We start from the raw sequence: 17,131 nt of genomic DNA, 5'->3' as shown, positions 1-17,131 counted from the left end.
CTGTGGTGGTTACTAGTAGAACAGTAAGTATCCTTTGGGTTTGAATAGAAATGTTTTGTTTTTATACAGCATTGCACATTGTACCTGTAACATAGGAGTTATATCGAAAGCAAAATATTATGAGCAACAATAAATAATGTATTGGTTAAAAAAAACAAAAAAAAAACAACAACAAAACCAAATGTGTGTTGTTTGTTTTAAAAGACGGGCCATGTTATAGCTAAAGTTGGTGCTGTTGCTGCGTCGTCACGCGAAAAACAGCTGAACAAGAAATAAATGACTATTTTCAATTACTTTAAGCATGTCCAAACTGATCCGGTGTCATTTCTTGACTTCAAATTTGCCCTTTCACCCCAGACCCTCGTTAAAAATTCAGGAATCTGTACCACATTTCCGATAAGGCCCCCATTTATAGAGTTTATAATCTGTAATTAATGGCGCCATTACTGCATAATGAATCATTAAATAATCCTCCATAGGGCAGTTATTACATTCTGGGTTGCCAGGTTGTGGAAAATCCCTCACCCCCCAGCAGGACACTTTAATTTAGTCTCTTTGACCACTGATCTCCTAATGATTAATTATGTGCTGATGCCGACGGCTAATAAACCAACATTTATAACTTCATAGAAAACGGCTTATTAGAAAGCAGACTAGCTGGGGTTAAGGCGTCTTTTTAATGAATTAGCCCAAAAGTTATCAATGGATTATTTATTAACCATTACAAATTATAAACGGTGTCTTTATCAGAAGCTGCCACCGGTAAATCCAATACTGATAACAGGTTAATAAAAGGAGTGAATGAGTGAACTTCACATCGATGACCCTTTAAGCATTTCACATCTTTTTTTTATTTCTGCATTTCATTTCTTCAACAATTTAATTGCACCCAGATCTACAATAGTTTGAAAACGTGCACAAAAACGTGAGTTTCTTCATCCTGCAAAGAATAATAAAAAATAAAATCTGACCCAGGCAAAAAAGGATAGCAGGAAACTAGTGTTAATTCTATAATTCTCCTTCTAGTTAATCATAATTTAATACCTCAGCATAATATACTTATAAAGACCAATATGTCTTGTAGTTTTTGCCCCTTGCAGCATTCCCCAGCCCTGCAGTTAAAAAAAATATTTTCTCTATTTAAAACAAACATTTCAATGTTATTATCATCATCATCATCATCATTACTATGGTCTTAGTAATTTCAGAGAAAAGAAAATATTTTCCTCTCATTCAGGCCCGCTCCTAGTCACCAAGGCCCACCCACCCTTATCAGAATCCAGTACACAACAATGCTCAAAAGTCCTGATCGAGAAGTAAAACGGATGGAAACACAGGAATGACACAAAACAATTACTCAGCAAATTAGAGGTGAAACATTATGTAGCTTAAATTCTCCTTTGAACCCACACAAGGGATAAATAACCTTCTGACTACAAAGGTTGTTCCTGCATACATCTTCAACTGGAGATCATTTACACCCACTGAACCCCATTAAAAACCACAATTCCTCGTTCAGGAAGTACAGCTTCAAAACAGAAGATGGCAAATATCAATGAATTCTACTCTTACAAGGAGCTGTGTATTAAATAAAAATAAATAGATATTTAAAAGGAAGGGAAAGAACAGTCCATCTATAATGTTATTGTGTTTTTTTTTCTTCATTTTTACATTTTCTAAGAAAAATCTGACATAAGAAAAACATTATTTATGCCTTTTCAGATTTTTCTAAAACTTTTTACCTATATCAAGAAGATCATACAGATATACAGCAAAATAAGGAAAAAAATACAACAGAAGGAAGTCTTTAAAAACTATATGCAAAGGGATTTTAAAAACATAATAAATAAATAAAATACCGATATCATGATGAGGGTGTAATTACAACTGAGAAGGTGTCTAACCAAAGCAGAGGAGAAAAACAGTGAGTTTAGAGTACTTGGTTTTTGCATTAAGTTCAATAAGGGACCTCTTGGTAAAAAGTAGGGGGAGGGGTTACATTAGGTGCTGATGAAGATCCTCCATGTCAGTTGGCTGCAAGTCCAGTAGCTTCAGAAGACAGTCTGAGGGGAACAGAAACACAACGACGACGTCAGTATTGATTAGAAATACCGATAAAAACATGTTCACACAGTGCTTGTTGTGTTGCCGTTTCACTTTAACAGGGGCCTAGTAAAAACATTTTCATTAGACATTCAAACAGCCTGAGTATATAGATAGATAAAGAGCTGTGAGTTACACAGGCGTGTGTTGCATTGATTTTCCATCAGAACAAATTCGTCTATCATGAAGCACCTACAATTTCTGAAACATTGGAGTGAAAAAAGCCTCGTCATTACATTACTGCTCATCCTTCTAATGAATCAAACTTTATTCTAAACAATACCTTTCCTGCAGGTTAAGAGACAAAGAGAAGAGACTACACAATAAATACATAACAATAACGAAAATGTAATAAAAGACATTAAAACATTTTACATATCCAAAAGGGGTTCTGTTTTTTTCGATATGTCACAGTTGTGTTGACAATTAGGCCGTTTTTTTTTTTTTTCAGTCAATAATTCCTGAGTACCAGAGAGGACTCTGTTGTCTTCTCCCTCTCATTAAGTGACCAGCAAGCACTGACACAAAGAAAGCTCTGCAATTGGTCGACCAGTTTTATTTTTGAGGAAGCAGAACTTCCCGTCTTTGCCCTTGCTATTATTAATCATGAGGGCACTCAAAAAAAAAAATCACAACTTGCTGTGTGAATGGACAAAAGAAAACATGTGGAAATCACTAAAATAAGTCCAATGGGCTGTTGTCCAGTGAATGTTGAACACAGGTATAAACAACAACGACGACACTCTCTCTACCTTCAAGCTGCAGCTGACAAACTGCACTAGACAAAACAAATAAAGCCTAAAACACTGCTGTGTTGTTTTGTTCCCATTTTACTTGCTGCTGCTCTGTGATGGATGTGTTGCCGTTGCCTACAGGCTCTCTCTCTCTCTCTCTTACCGGGCATTGATCAGGTACTCAGCCAGGCTGATGCTGGCATGGGAGCCAGTGATGGTGACCTGTCTGTCAGTTGAGCCTTCCACGGGGTTGGCGATCTTGATCTGAGCCCCTGACATCTGACGGATCTCATTGATCTTTGCGCCCTGACGGCCAATGATGCAGCCAATGAGCTTCATGAAATAAGACAAAAACCAGAGGCTGCATTAACACCTTCAATCGCACTGAATAGATAAAGCAAAAAGTAAACATGTGCCTCTGCTAACATCACACACACAATAACACACGCAGTGATAGATGCGACTTACATCATTTGGAATGGTCAGCTCATGAGAGCCAGTTTGTGCAGAGGCATCCATCCCAGCTGAAGAAAGGCAAAGAAACCCCATGAGAGTGTTGATTAAGTGGATTATTACAAATCTACAGCAATCACACTCCCTCTTTCAATCTGTCCACCTACCCTGGAAGCCCTGGTTGCTATGTGCAATGGGGAAGGGGCTCTGCTGCATGGCCAGCTGGTGAAGTTTGGTGAGCTGTTGAAACAACGGCGGAGAAAAAAAACGACGAAGGGGAGCAAAACAAACAGAAACCACGAGTGAGTAAAACCTTTGAAAACACACAGGAGTAGAAATTTTGTAATTTTTCCCTTTTGTAAGTGGTTTTAGTGATGATGGGAGGAAAATGTGAAATGGAGCATGATGGGACCTGTGATTTAGCTTTTTAAAAAGAGATGTTGATGTTAGCATTTTATTCTACAATCACTAGAAACATTAGATGGACGTGTCTATCAAGCAGTGGTGGTGGAACGAAAGAAAGTCAGAGGGATGAAATAAGAAGGTGGCATGGCTTCCCAGGACCGAAGTTACAAATATATTGGATCACTTACAGAGGGCCCCTCACTTACATCAGGCTGTGGAATGGCGTGCTGCCCTTGGACAGCATATGCCTGCAAGGAGAGAACAGCACTTAGGAGGGTGTGGCTGTGTCACACACACTCTACACCAATATCCATCAGTCCTCCTGTCCTTGGTGTGCCACAAGAGCAAAGCCAGACATGCTACAAAACAGCACATCATATCATCTCCTGGAACAATGGCCTCTGTATAATCTAATGCCTTTTGAGAACCAGAGCTGCTTCGGGACAAAGTGAAACTATCTTCCAGTTCCAATACTGTCAGAGAGAGAAATGATTTATTTATTTACCTGACCACCTGCAAAGATGACAGGAGAGCCTGAGGGTTTGGGTCTGTACGGGATGGTCACTCCCTTGGGTGGAGACTAAAGAGAAGCAGAGAGATTCCACAATGACTGAGTGATTGAAGCAGCATCAACATAAACACAGAACTAAATAAATCACCAAGAGCATCATCATTGGTAACCCTTTAATTTACAGGCCGCTAATGATGCGATAATGTCAAGAAATAGCGAAGAAATAACAAGTAATTGTGTAGTAATGTCAAGAAAAAGCCTACAAATAACGATCAGTTTCATAGTAATGTCATGTTTTTTTCATAAAGGCAAAAGATTACACATGCTTTTCATGGTTTGAATTTTTTAGGGAAAGGCCAGAATTTTTCTCCACCCAGTCCTTGCAATTGACTCTTATTTCTGTGCCATTTCTACGCAATCAATCATTATTTCTTGGCTATATTTCTCAACATTACTATGAAATTGACTGTTATTTCTGGGCCATCTCTTGACATTATGACATAATTAGCTGCCTGTAAATTAAAGGGTTACCGCATCAATCAATCAAATAAATAAATAAGAGTCACAGCAAAATTCCCAAAAGAGCAAAAGCACAAATTACCTCAAGCATGACAACACAGATCTGCTTGACACACTCAATAATGGACTGTGGGGTCCCTGCAACGGTGATGGCACGTTCTGTTGAGTTGGGCAACATGTCCCCTGCTACTTGTACCTGAGCTCCTGCCGACTGCGCGCGGACACACAAACATAAACAGTAAGAGTTAGGGGCACATCTGGGGACACGAGACGAGCTCGGCACTTGAAAGAAAGAAGAGCGATGATGACAAACCTCTCTGATTTCCTTGATCTTGCAGCCACCCTTGCCAATGAGTGAGCCACACTGGCTGGCAGGCACAACGAGGCGCATGGTGACTGGCGGTTTGCTGGTGGCCGTACTGTTAGTCATTGAGGTGCTGATGTCCTGGAGGGGAGAAACACCCACAAAAAAAACAATCAAAAAAAACAACAAAAAACATTGAAAATCTCAGTTTCAAAATGTACTGCTGTCACACTTTATCAATTAAAGAGGTAGCACACTTCTCTAACCTCCTCCAGTTTCTCAATGATCATGGAGAAGGCTTTGAAAATGGAGGTGGTGGGTCCCGCAAGGGTTATGATCCTCTCCGGACAGTTCCCCTCTGAGATGTTGATGCGAGCACCGCTCTGCAAGGACAGGGGAACAAAACAGGAAACGTCAAATCAAGTCACAGCATCATCATCATCACGTGAAGTTGTTTTTGTGAACATGTCTCTGCTTGTTTTGCCTAAATGATGGAATGAATAAAACGCCTTACCTCCTCTCTCATCTTCTTGACTGACTCTCCTTTCTGAAAGGAAAGCACAAGTGCACAATATTTACAAAACACATCACGGGGACAAGATGTAGATGTAGCATCGTTCTGGCAGGGAAAACAAACTCACCTTGCCAATGATGCTTCCAACCTCCTACAGCAGAGAAAACAAAAAGAAAGATGGATGTTACAAGCACCAAATGCAATCTGCAATGATAGCAATGGTTGTACATGAGCATTATTAGTTTAGTAGTAATAGTTTGCATGCAGTCACACTCACCTTTCCATGCATAAGTAGCCTGATGGTTAAGGTGACATTAAGTCCTCCTTCAACCATACTTGAGTCCATTACTGCAGTTGAATTCAGACACTAAAACTGGCAACAAAGTTGAGTCTTTGGTCACTGGCTGAACGTCTGAAACAAGAGTGGAAAATGTGACCATTAGTGACAAAATGTAGTTACTGGAAAAGTATGAAGAGACACACACACACATGTTGTCAGAGGGGGGGAAAGGGAAAGCCTTGTTTGGTTGGGGAAGCTGCTGTCAGTCAAGTCAAGTCAGTGCAGCTCAGAGAAGAGATGCAGACAGTGTGTAGACTTAAAACTGTAGTTTAATAACGTTAGCTGGCCACCTCGGAAGAATGAGACGTTTCAGTCCAGTAATTCACATTAGACTGGCCCGAGTCCACTCATTCACGTTAGCACAATGACCCACTGTCTCCCGGTTGTGGTAGCGTCTATTTCCCGGTACAGAGGAGCAGCAGCTGTAGCGGTGACACACACACACACACACATACACACACACGCTCACTCACTCACAGCATGTCGCTTTATTTTTATGGGACCTGGTAAACGCTGCTACACATGTGCTTCCTCATATTATAGTAAGTTTGAACCCGAGCATGTACCGACAGCAGCAGCAGCAGGAGATGAGGCTAATGGGACGACGTAAATCCTATTTCAACCACAGCTAGTCACGCAAACAAGATTTGAATGCTAAGTTAGCCGCAACTACAGCGTTTTACATTGCAACTTCCTAATTGTAAATATAGGTCAACCACTGCGATATTTAGCCAGCCGAGCTAAGAAAAAACACACTTGAATCACAGGGGGAGCTAGCGGCTAACTCTTGGTCGCCCCCCAATCAAGCTGTGAGCACAGGGTCGGTAATTTTCCATTCAGCTACTCGCTACTAGCGTTAGCATCATCCCCGCTCTCTTCCGGGGAATAGTCGGGTCCCGCGGCCTACGGAGCGGCGCCGAGGCACACTGAGTTTATTCCTGTCCTTCACTGTGAAATGAGGCGCAAAAAAATGAAATAAAAAGCGCATATTCGTGCAAATTCTTACCCGAACCGTCCCTTGAAGTGTGTTCAGGGGGTGGGTAGGGTGGCAAGGGTGGAAGGGGGAGAGGTTCGGGAGGGAGTTTTAAAAGGATCCGGGGAAGAGGGAAGAGACGCCGCTGTTCGATGGGACTCCACTCTTCTGCTTAGCACAAAAGACAAAATGCTTTCAACTTTGACCTCAGTCCGAGGCCCCGCCCCCTCGACCAGGTCAGCCCCGCCCCCTCCACAGGACCGCGCGCTCCCTAAAAGAAGAGGGGGGTAAAAAAAATAAAAATAAATAATAATAATAATAATTTTGTTGCTATTAATGTTGATGGTGATTTTATTTTATTTTGTTTTGGAGGAATGTACTACTGTTTGGGCTCCCTGACCTGAAAAAAAAACAAAAACAAGGAAAAAGCTAACATAACTTTTATTATCAAGCTTATTATTTTAATGGCAAAATTTCATATTCACAAATGTAAGTAAAAAAACAACCTTCCTTTACTGCTTTTAACGGTGAGCTCAAGCAATACATATCCTCCATCAAATTTTCAAACAACCAGAAGGCGATTAAGACTATCAATATATGTGAAAACTTGAAAATTTTGTTGTAAACTTATAAATTCCCCCTGGCGTATAATATAAATGTGCTTTATTAATTGCATTTTACCATGAAAAACTGTTTTTGTATTGTGAAACAAAGTTTTGAATTAAAAAAAAAAAAAAAAATACAATCTCGAAAAAAAAACACAACAACAACAAAAAAACAACAACATAAAAATAAAAACAGTTGGGGAAAATATATTAATTTTGTAATCCAGCAGGGAATCACTGTTTTGGTTTGGTTTTCCTCCTGTATTCACTCTCATTCATTTATTTTTTAAATATAAAGATTTTTTATCAATGGGGTTACTTACTACAAGGAGCCCCCAAAGGCCAAGTGGTGTACTCTATATCAGGGGTTCCCAACTTTTCAGCCCGCGACCTCCAAAATAACAGTGCCATAGACCAGTGGTTCCCAACCTTTTTCTTAAGGGACCCATATTTTTACCATTGAAAACTTTGGTGACCCCCCCCCCCCAATGAAAAATAAAACAAGATAAGGAACATCATAACTTCTTTTAAGAATTTTATGAAATACTTTATTATATTTGAGTAATTTAATAACAGCATGGAACAAACAATCAGGAGAATCTGTGTATGATTACAACATATTTCTTCAGAACTTGTACTTTTAAAAACATAATTGTGTTTTTAAAAGTACAAGTTCTGAAGAATATGTTGTAATTTTACACAGGTTTTTTCTCATTGTTCCATGATGTTTTCCAAATTCATTGTGCCTGATATTGCCCTGCTGTATATTACGTATTTAATGTTTTAAAACTGTTGATATTCAATCATCTATTGATATAGGCTTATAATTTATTTCTTTATCTATTTAAATACACAAATAAATGTTTAATGTGTCCCTTGAATTTAGTTGATTTTGTCACATATATGAATTAAATGCTCAGCCTACTCATTTATTTAACATTTTAATTACATTAAAATTATTAAACCCCTTAAAATCAAGAGGGCTTCGCGACCCCCCCTGGATCTTTGGCGCCCCCCAGGTTGGGAACCACTGCCATAGACTGTGACCCCGGTATGCACAGAGCACTAGGTGTATCCAAACACAACTACACAAAAGAACAGAACAGCCTTACAACAAGGATATCATCATTTTACATATAGCAATTTACTCTAAGATAAAAGCAGAGTAGCTCAGTCCAAGTAATATCCATGTAACATATAAGTGAACATTGTTGCTGTCATGTGCAAACTAAATTTTGACACATTACTTTAAAAGAAAAATATCTCAGTCAAAGTAATATCCATAAACCATAGTACTGAGTAAACATGTGAACATTGTTGCTGTGCAAATTTACATTTTGGGAATTACTTTGTTTTCTTTGTTTCAGCGTTAACCTAATGAGATGGTTTGATTTTGGAGATGGCCATTGGAGATCATCTTCCACATTTAACACAATCTGTTGGCATCTAAAGATGAGGAGGGAAATGTATTTGCATGATTTTAATCGTAATTTTAACTTCTACTTTTATCTTTTTAACAATAACAGCTAGAATGCAGTACTTCTAATAATTTTCAAATGTTATTTGATTTCTGGAAATCATCTCGCGACCCCACTCTCGGTGCCTTGCGATCCCCACTCTGGGACCCCTGTTCTATATCATTTGATTCTACATAATATGATTTTTTAGTTATGTTATAAATTTATAGAACAACTCAGGGCTCTGGACTAACTTTTTTATAGGCGCACGGTGGCCCCTAACTTAAAATTTTAGGAGTGCACGCAGAAAATTTAGGGGCTCACACTGTAAATTGATTTGCAAAGTAAATATTCACATTTCCTTTTCATTCATGATCCTCACACGCATTGGCCTGCCAACTCTAATGACTCCAGAGTTTTTGAGTCACCCCTTCTACATTTCACCAGTGTTAAAAGAAGAAAATGGCAAATTTACTAGTTGCACTTGTGCAACATGAAAAATTTACTTGCACTGTCTCAACATTTAGGGGCAGTCTGGAGCCCTGTCAACTTCAGCAGTGCCACATCTGATGGACCTGTCTTCTGTCTTGTGGCCGTGTTAATTCTACTACTTTTTATTTCATAATGAGCTCTTTGTTTTATTTTGTGAATTGCTTCCATATTTCTCTGTCAAATAATTGTCATACAGAAAACCTATCAATATTGATCTATGACCTCTTGATTGCTCACTATGAAGAATATCAGAAAACAGTGATGGCATCATAAAAGTATTTTATCATCACGTGAACTCCAAGCTAATGTACCGGCTACTCAGATTTTGTAAAAGGTCAAAGGTCATACAAAGAGGTTTCTCGAGGTAACATCATACAAAACTGAAGAACTAACATATTCACTCATAAGAAGTTGTAACCAGATATGTTTAGTCATTTCTGCTTTAAAAAAAAACTGACTTAAATGATTAATTCGTTTTTAAAATTGTTGCAAATTAATTTCCTGTCAATGTATTAATAAGGTATTCATTCTTTAGACTCCTGGGTAGTGTCTGGTGGAAATAATGAGAATATAGTGATTTTTTTGTTTTTTTTTCTCCAGCGCCCACAGAGACATTAATTTGGCTGTGAGTATTTCTTGTATAATTCAGCAGCTAATTATTTTTGGATAAATTTCACACCAAAAATTGAAAGGAATTATAACGTCAAACAGTGTTTTGAAGCTTTTAATACAGGATATTTTCAGGTGTGGCCAAAATTACTGCTACCTTTGCTACCGGTATGCAATTGTTGTCGTTGCTGCATGTGTTTCTCTTTGTATTTTTGCTTTTACTTCATATTTTAATGTTAACTTCTACATTACTTCAGTCATCAAGATGTGTAAAAAATAGTTCACAGACTGGCTTAAATGAAAATGGCATGGCCAAAAATACTGGGAACCATAGCCAAATATTTTTTAACACCCCCTTTTGAGGAAATGTCAGCAGTCTTTTTATAGTCCTAAATGAACCTTCTCAGTCGGTGGTTTGACCCTCTTTTCCTGAACACACTGCCCCAGTTCTCTCAGGTTTGATGGCTGCTCTCACCCAACGTTCAACTCTTTGCATAGATGTTCAGTTTGATTAGGATCAGGACTCAGAGCAGGCTATTTCAGAGCGGTCCTATGTTTTCTTATACTGTTGGAGGAGGAGCCATGACGTCCGACTGAGACAGCTCTCTGACACTGGGTGGCATGTTTCACTGCAGAACACCTTGATTGTAAAAGGATGTCTGTGCAAAATGCAGCAAAGCAACCCCTTAAGATAAATTAGGCTTTCTAGTTAGGATGGTGTTCTTTTTTCTTTTATGGCTTCCTTTTTTTAATCATAGATTAAAGGAGGCATAAAAAAAAAAAAAAAAAAAGGATCTCCTCCCAGAAGCATTGTGACTTGTCAACTTTCATTTTAGCAAACCCCAGACAGACTTTCTCTCAACAGTGTGGGGCTTCCTTGGCCTTTTTTTTTTTTTGCACGCAGCCAACTTTCATTCAGAAAGTGTGGTGAGGTTCACTTCCATTGTAGATCAGTTATCTGGTTCTCCATTTTCTATTTCATGAATCCCTGCAGCTTTCAACAATAAAATAACAACACACACTTTCTTCTATGTAAAGATATGGTGGGGTAGTGGTAGCCTATAAGTCTGACTCATACTGTGTGTTTTACTTTGAGTGTCTCTGCTCTTTGATTTGGTTGCCTGGTCTGGCAGTAAATGCATGTTATTGGTGCACATGTGCATGTTATAGTGCACGAAAGTTGCTCCTGTCCAACCATGTTTACAACTTTAGGGCACCGACCACAGGTGAGATGCGCGTAGTCGGCAGGTGGAGGAGGCCGCTCTACAGAAATTTATCCTTTGTAAAAAAAACAAAAACAAAAAAACCCCCACAATTTTCATCGGCTCACCTTAGTTTTTGCTAACGGACTCCAGCTCAACTCAGAAATGGCTTTTATCCTGCTCCATGTAAGTAACTTAAGTGCTTAACTTATGTGTATTTAATAGAGATCGGCGACAGTGGAGATGATGAAGTTAGCTAACTTTTCGCCAGCGACCGTTGCTATGGTTAGCTGGTTGCTATGTAGGCTAGCATCACGGCTAACAGGCTAGCATGGGTTTGTTAGTTTGTTGGCTCTCTGGCTCTCGTGTAAATGAGGGTCCCTTTATTCAGTTGTTTCTGTGGTTGTGAGATTTTGTGGCACCTTGCTGACAGAGAAACTGAAGGGAGGGTGAGGGAAAGGAGGAGAAGTTATAGCTCCTCCCTCCTCATTTGTTATGGTCGGAGATGCGACAGGTAGCCAGCAGCATGAGCCGCTTGGGGTCGCTCTTACAGCCTTTGTTTTGACAATTCTGTTTTTCCTAATCTTGTCAGCTATTTGTTTTGTCTTCTTTCATGTTCTTTTCTGTTCTTAAATAGTCCAAATTATCATTTTTATTATTAGACTGATTAGATGATGAAGTTTGACATAATTGTCTACGTCTGAGCTTGGGAGTGGTCATTGGAGAGTGCTTTTATATTGAAATGTTACTAGCTTGACTTAAAACTAGCTTGACCAGTTGATTCTTGTAAATTTAGCAAAAAAACAAAAAACAAAACAGTAATAAGGAACATAAAGAGCAGATTTAAATTCCTAAAGATGAGGTGCATGTTACATTTGTGGCTTGCAAATCTCTTGAAACACATAAATAGCTCTGCTGTTGTTTTCCATAATTCACCTGCAACTGTAATTAGTCAACATGTCATTTAGATACAGTTATAACAGCACGTAATTGTGTAAGTAAATCATCAAATCATCACATTACAGACCCACAAATCCACTATATACTGTATACTCATAAACTTAGTCTTGTTGCTAAAATGCTTCGGGCCTTTTACTTCATATGGCCGTATAATAGTACGCAAAGGCACTTTCTCAGCAGCTGAAATGATAATAGCAATTACAGGAATTTACAGGCTCATTTGTTGTCAACACCTGGCCAGTGTGAATTATCATCCTTACTGTTTAGATCCTAAATGGGAATGGATGGAGTTACTTTGATGGATGGTCTACTGCTGCATGGAGCTCTGTCCCTGCCTTGGACAACACATGGCTGCAGTTACCTGTAAATCCAACAGATGGCACAATAACACTGTGAGTACTGGTAGTTAGGTTTTTGCATTGAACCAGTTGCAGTCCTCTTTTTATTTGTATATCCTTTTTAGCTTTTTCTTGCTGAAAAATCATTCATAGCTGGATGTGTTGACTGAGGTGCCATGACCTCACTGATTAAAAAATGAAATTTACTGAACAAGTAGCACTAAGCATAGCCCTTTAAAAAGGGCATTTCACCCAGTTAAAGACCCAAAATCAAAGGTAATAGTAAGGGTGAAAGTCCCTACTCTCAGGAATATTGTTGTTGAATGAGTCAGCACTCTAAATATATATCTTCAAAGAGCAGCCACTAACGGTGGCTACTAGGTTTTAGTTACTGTGAGCAGAGCAGATAGATGTGTAAGCAGAGGGTTATAAATATAAAGTAATACTTCTATTTATTATTTATGATATATTACTTTAATTAATTTATCTGTTTAGGTTCTGCCTGATCTAAGTGTCAGCAAAATTTCAGATTAAAAAACAGGTGGTTGGTTATTCTGTTAACATGGTTGTAAAATTATCCATTGTTGTACTAACATCTTTAATAATCTAGGGGGCACATAAGTATTTTAAATGTAAACATACTATTAGTTTGATGTTTGTGCTTTCTGGCTTTCGTCCTAGATGATATTTGAAAACCTAATGAAATGAACACATTGTGATTTTTTGCTGATACAGTATCAATGCTCCCAAAAGGAAGACAGGGTTTCACCTCTTGACCTGAAAATAATGAACTTCTGCTTCATTATTTTTTGTTTTGTTTTTAAATACATAAAACATGATTGATGACTTTCCGCTTCATGATGGATTGCCTTGTTTTCTTGCGGGGCTGTTGTTTTGTTGTTTTGTCACAAGATTGATGGGATAAATGAGGACCTTAATTGTCTGCGAGTGTTTATTTTGAGTTGGAAAGAATAGCATCAAAGCGCTGGATGGTACAGTTAAATCCTGAGAATCGTGATGTTGTTTATACAGTATATAAGCCAGGGAAACAGAAGAGATAAATAAAATGGAACAGTATAGCCCTATAACCATGTGTTCATGGTCTGGTTGTCAGAGTATTCTGCCTGAACTCACCCAGCACATGTTCATTAATCTGGTGCACATCAGAGCACCCACAATACAATTAGTCAATGTCCAGAATAGCTTGCTATTGTCTGTAACCAGTCTTCTATTCCCCTGAATCGTTAATCTTTTATAGATCCAATTCTCCATCAGAACTGATGTCCTACACAGCGTGGTTTACACACTGTTGTTTACATGCATGACTCATGAATCATGTCTGGCTCAGTTTCATGGATTCAAAAACCATTGCTTTCGGTATAGATTGCCTCCACACACTGGAGGAAATGGAGCTATTTTGAAAGCAGTTTGTCCCAGTACTTTTTAAAATTTCAAACATGAATCTAGGGCTGTAGATGTTGGAGCCTGCTTTTTTCAGAGCCATCTGCAGTGCTGCTTGAATGGTGCCAGGCTTACAAGGCTAGTGGTGTTTTTAAAATAGCACCACAGCCGACCAGATCTGCTGACCCAACCGCAGACCATCACACTCTAGTAACAGGTAAAAACATACTGCTGTGAGTGCATCCCCTCCATGTCAGGAGAACAGCATTGGTGCTACAGCTTCAAGTTAAAACACACAAAGCTGAAAAAGACAAAGAACAAGTGTTTTTGTCACAACAAAATATTTTTAATCAGGTTGAAAATGCCTGTTGCTTTGATCTGAAGAGTGATCGCTGAGAGCTGGATTATACAGAGAGGAGGTACAAGCTCTTCAAGCTTTTCCAATCAACACATGGTCTCCCTGGCCTTTTATGTGTGTCTCTTCCGTCAAGCAATTGCTTACATAATCATCTGCTTACTTTAATCTCTGCATCTTTCACACAATTTGTGCTCTTTTACACGTCCCCACTATTCTCTGTTGTTGTAGCCCCCTGCCAAATTCAATGCTTCCTCTCCTTGTTCCCTGTTTTTTCTCCTTCGGTGCTTTTATCTGACATGCCCACTGGCACTCTCACTCTCTCTCCTGTCCCTCTTCCCCAGCACTGGTGAGTGGTCATTGATTACTGTACATGGATTGTATGATGAAATGCCACTCGCCCACCTAACATCCTCTTGTCAGCTGCCCCTGTGACATCCCACTGCCTCTTTGCATTGCACACCGTCTTTGGCAGCCTGTTTCACGCTCACACTGTTATATTGCTGTGCTGTGTGATCTGGATTCACATCTGGAGTCATCTTCTGTTTTCAGCTGAATTGTGCTCTATTTTATGATGGTGAGCTCTCAACAATAGCACATATCTGCTGCACATAGAGTGGTGTAATACACAGTTGGTGCCAGTAATTAGAAGGGAGACGGAATCCCATTTATTCTCTCAAAATGTAAATCATCTGCACATATTAAAAGGATAGTTCAATCCCTATCATTTTAGGAGTAGGTTCGTTACCTTTAATTGTCGGTGCAAGCTATTTTTAGAACGGCAGAGCAGAGCCACAAGCTGCTCAGAGCTACGCTACGGAGGCTAATGGGATTTCATGGTTTCCCTCATCAAACTCATCAAATATACAATCCAGCAACTTGTTGTTGAGTTGTTTTCAAAGCAAATTCATGCAAAACCCCTGATGTTCGTTCCCATTGGGGGCAGTTTTTCAGCAAGCAGTCTCTGCATTTTCCTCGAAAACAACTCTGTCTTGTAACGTTGTGTTATTATCTCATAGCGTGGTGAATGTGCAGGTCACAACTTGTCCACAAGAGCATTTTGGAGTTGTTGGATTGTGTGTTTGATGAGTTTGATGAGGGAAACCAAGAAATCTCATTCACCTCCGTAGCGTAGCTCTGAGCAGCTCGTGGTTCTGCTCCACTGTTCTAAAAGTAGCTTGCACCGACAATTAAAAGTAACAAACCTACTCCTAAAACTATAGGGATTATGGCAATGGGCCAATTTGCCAAAATGTTGAACAATCCCTTTAAGAAGGGAGACTGAATCCCTTTTATTCTCTCAAAATGTAATCATCTACACATATTAAAGTAAATGATCTGGATTTCATTGTGAAACCTGATGACACACTCAAAGTCAGAGAGAGGGGGTATCCAATTGGTCAGCTAATTAGCAAGTGAATGTTGTTTTAAAAATGAAAGGTCTTGGAAATAGTTAGAAAAGAAAAGGCGCTGAGGACAAACCAGAGCATGCACCATGCATTTGTCCACCCATTCGTGATTTGTGACATCCCAAAAACCATGTGCGGTATGTGTGTTCGTGGCAGAGGAAAGGTTGGGTTTCATGTGTGACAGAGCTGTGGGCAAGTTGTACAGATCCGTTAACTCACTAACATGGAGATGCAGAGATGCACAGTGGGACTGAATTCTCTCTGCAGGGGTGAGAACAGAACCAAACGCCTGTGCTTGTATGGTGACTGCAACGTCACTACCTTTCCACAGCCGTAGTTCGATGGCCCTGCAGGGTCACAGTGAGAGGTGACACGTGCCCTTGTAAACTGTCCAGTCAGGAACCAGAGAGGATGTGGAGCGGCTGTGACTCCCCACTCTTATTTTTAGAAGATCTTCTGCAAATAGGTTGCTCCCACAGAGACAAATAATTGGCGTGATATCTTGGGGGCACAAGCATGAGGAGCAGCCTGCATTTTAATGCCAATCCTCCACAGGAAGAACCCAGTTATACAAGCTACTGGGCACACTCCGGACTCTGTGTGTTCAGGGAAACACATGCAATTTGGAACAGAGCTATACAGAGTATGAGAAACTAAGTTTAAAGATATATCACTTTTACGTGGATTAATACCAATTACAGTGTCAGAATGTGGGAAAAACATTAATGTTCCTGGAGTAAAATGTTTGTTGTACTACTTTAATGATGGTGGCAGCCCATTCAGTAACTCTATAGACTTTCTTGGCAGCTGGGGGACCACCACCAGCAGGTCAAAGTTGTCCATATGCACGGACAGCACAACACTTTGTTCAGACATGTACATTTCCCAGACAGTGTGTACTGTCCTCACAATTTAAGCAATCCTGTGATTTCTCCAAGAGCACAACGCTGAAGTTCATGTTTTTTGGTCTTAAACAATGAACGCTGACAGACATCAGTGTTTCCTTCACATGAATTTTAATATTGTTGGTAATGCCTTAACTTCCCATCTACACAATCATCAGGTGAATTTTTAATCTGTGTAATACTTACTTTTAACTGCAAAACCAATGAAAGACAAAGTCTAGGTTTACTAAGTAAACTTAAGTACTTAAGTCTGTCACAGGCTGCTTTCAGTCATAAATTTTGACATGTTTTGCAGTTGGACTCTTAATTACTGAACCCTGAGACCATTTCATATAGTCTGACAATGAGGAAGCACACATTAAAGGGATAGTTCAACATTTTGGCAAATTGGCCCATTGCCATAATCCCTAGGCTATAGTTTTAGGAGTAGATTCGTTACCTTTAAATGTCGGTGCAAGCTATTTTTAGAACGGCGGAGCAGAGCTGTGAGCTGCTCAGAGCTGTGAGCTGCTCAGAGCTACGCTATGGAGGCTAATGGGATT

The 17,131-nt window shown here is 39.5% G+C and overlaps 2 protein-coding genes across 3 annotated transcripts in view; one reads left to right on the top strand and one right to left on the bottom strand.

The window, feature by feature from the left end:
* Window positions 1-827: 827 nt before the first annotated feature.
* On the bottom strand, window positions 828-7,030 carry LOC146984908 (poly(rC)-binding protein 2-like). 2 transcript variants are annotated; one of them, XM_085782520.1, is made up of 13 exons: window positions 6,890-7,030; window positions 5,821-5,955; window positions 5,671-5,694; window positions 5,544-5,576; window positions 5,296-5,412; window positions 5,039-5,170; window positions 4,808-4,936; window positions 4,201-4,275; window positions 3,884-3,943; window positions 3,458-3,530; window positions 3,306-3,361; window positions 3,001-3,170; window positions 828-2,063 (listed from the first exon to the last, which is right to left on the bottom strand). In XM_085782520.1, exons 2-13 carry the CDS (start codon window positions 5,887-5,889, stop codon window positions 2,027-2,029), a joined length of 975 nt encoding a protein of 324 aa, XP_085638646.1. In that variant the 5' UTR covers window positions 5,890-5,955; window positions 6,890-7,030; the 3' UTR covers window positions 828-2,026. The 2 variants fall into 2 exon arrangements, with proteins under 2 accessions (XP_085638646.1, XP_085638647.1); XM_085782521.1 differs by having other exon boundaries at window positions 3,902-3,943.
* Window positions 7,031-11,318: 4,288 nt separating this feature from the next.
* Window positions 11,319-17,131, top strand: part of dlgap4a (discs, large (Drosophila) homolog-associated protein 4a) — a 108,084-nt gene continuing 102,271 nt past the window's right edge. The window contains exons 1-2 of the mRNA XM_085782513.1: window positions 11,319-11,407; window positions 12,449-12,573. The gene's annotated coding sequence lies outside the window, so the exon portion shown is untranslated. The remainder of the gene's footprint in view (window positions 11,408-12,448; window positions 12,574-17,131) is intronic.

The sequence above is a fragment of the Trachurus japonicus genome, chromosome 7 (assembly GCF_045865225.1).
Source record: "Trachurus japonicus isolate A0001 chromosome 7, Traja_1.0".
In the NCBI taxonomy this organism is placed as follows: Eukaryota; Metazoa; Chordata; class Actinopteri; order Carangiformes; family Carangidae; genus Trachurus; species Trachurus japonicus.
This window is presented reverse-complemented; position numbering and strand designations above follow the sequence as displayed.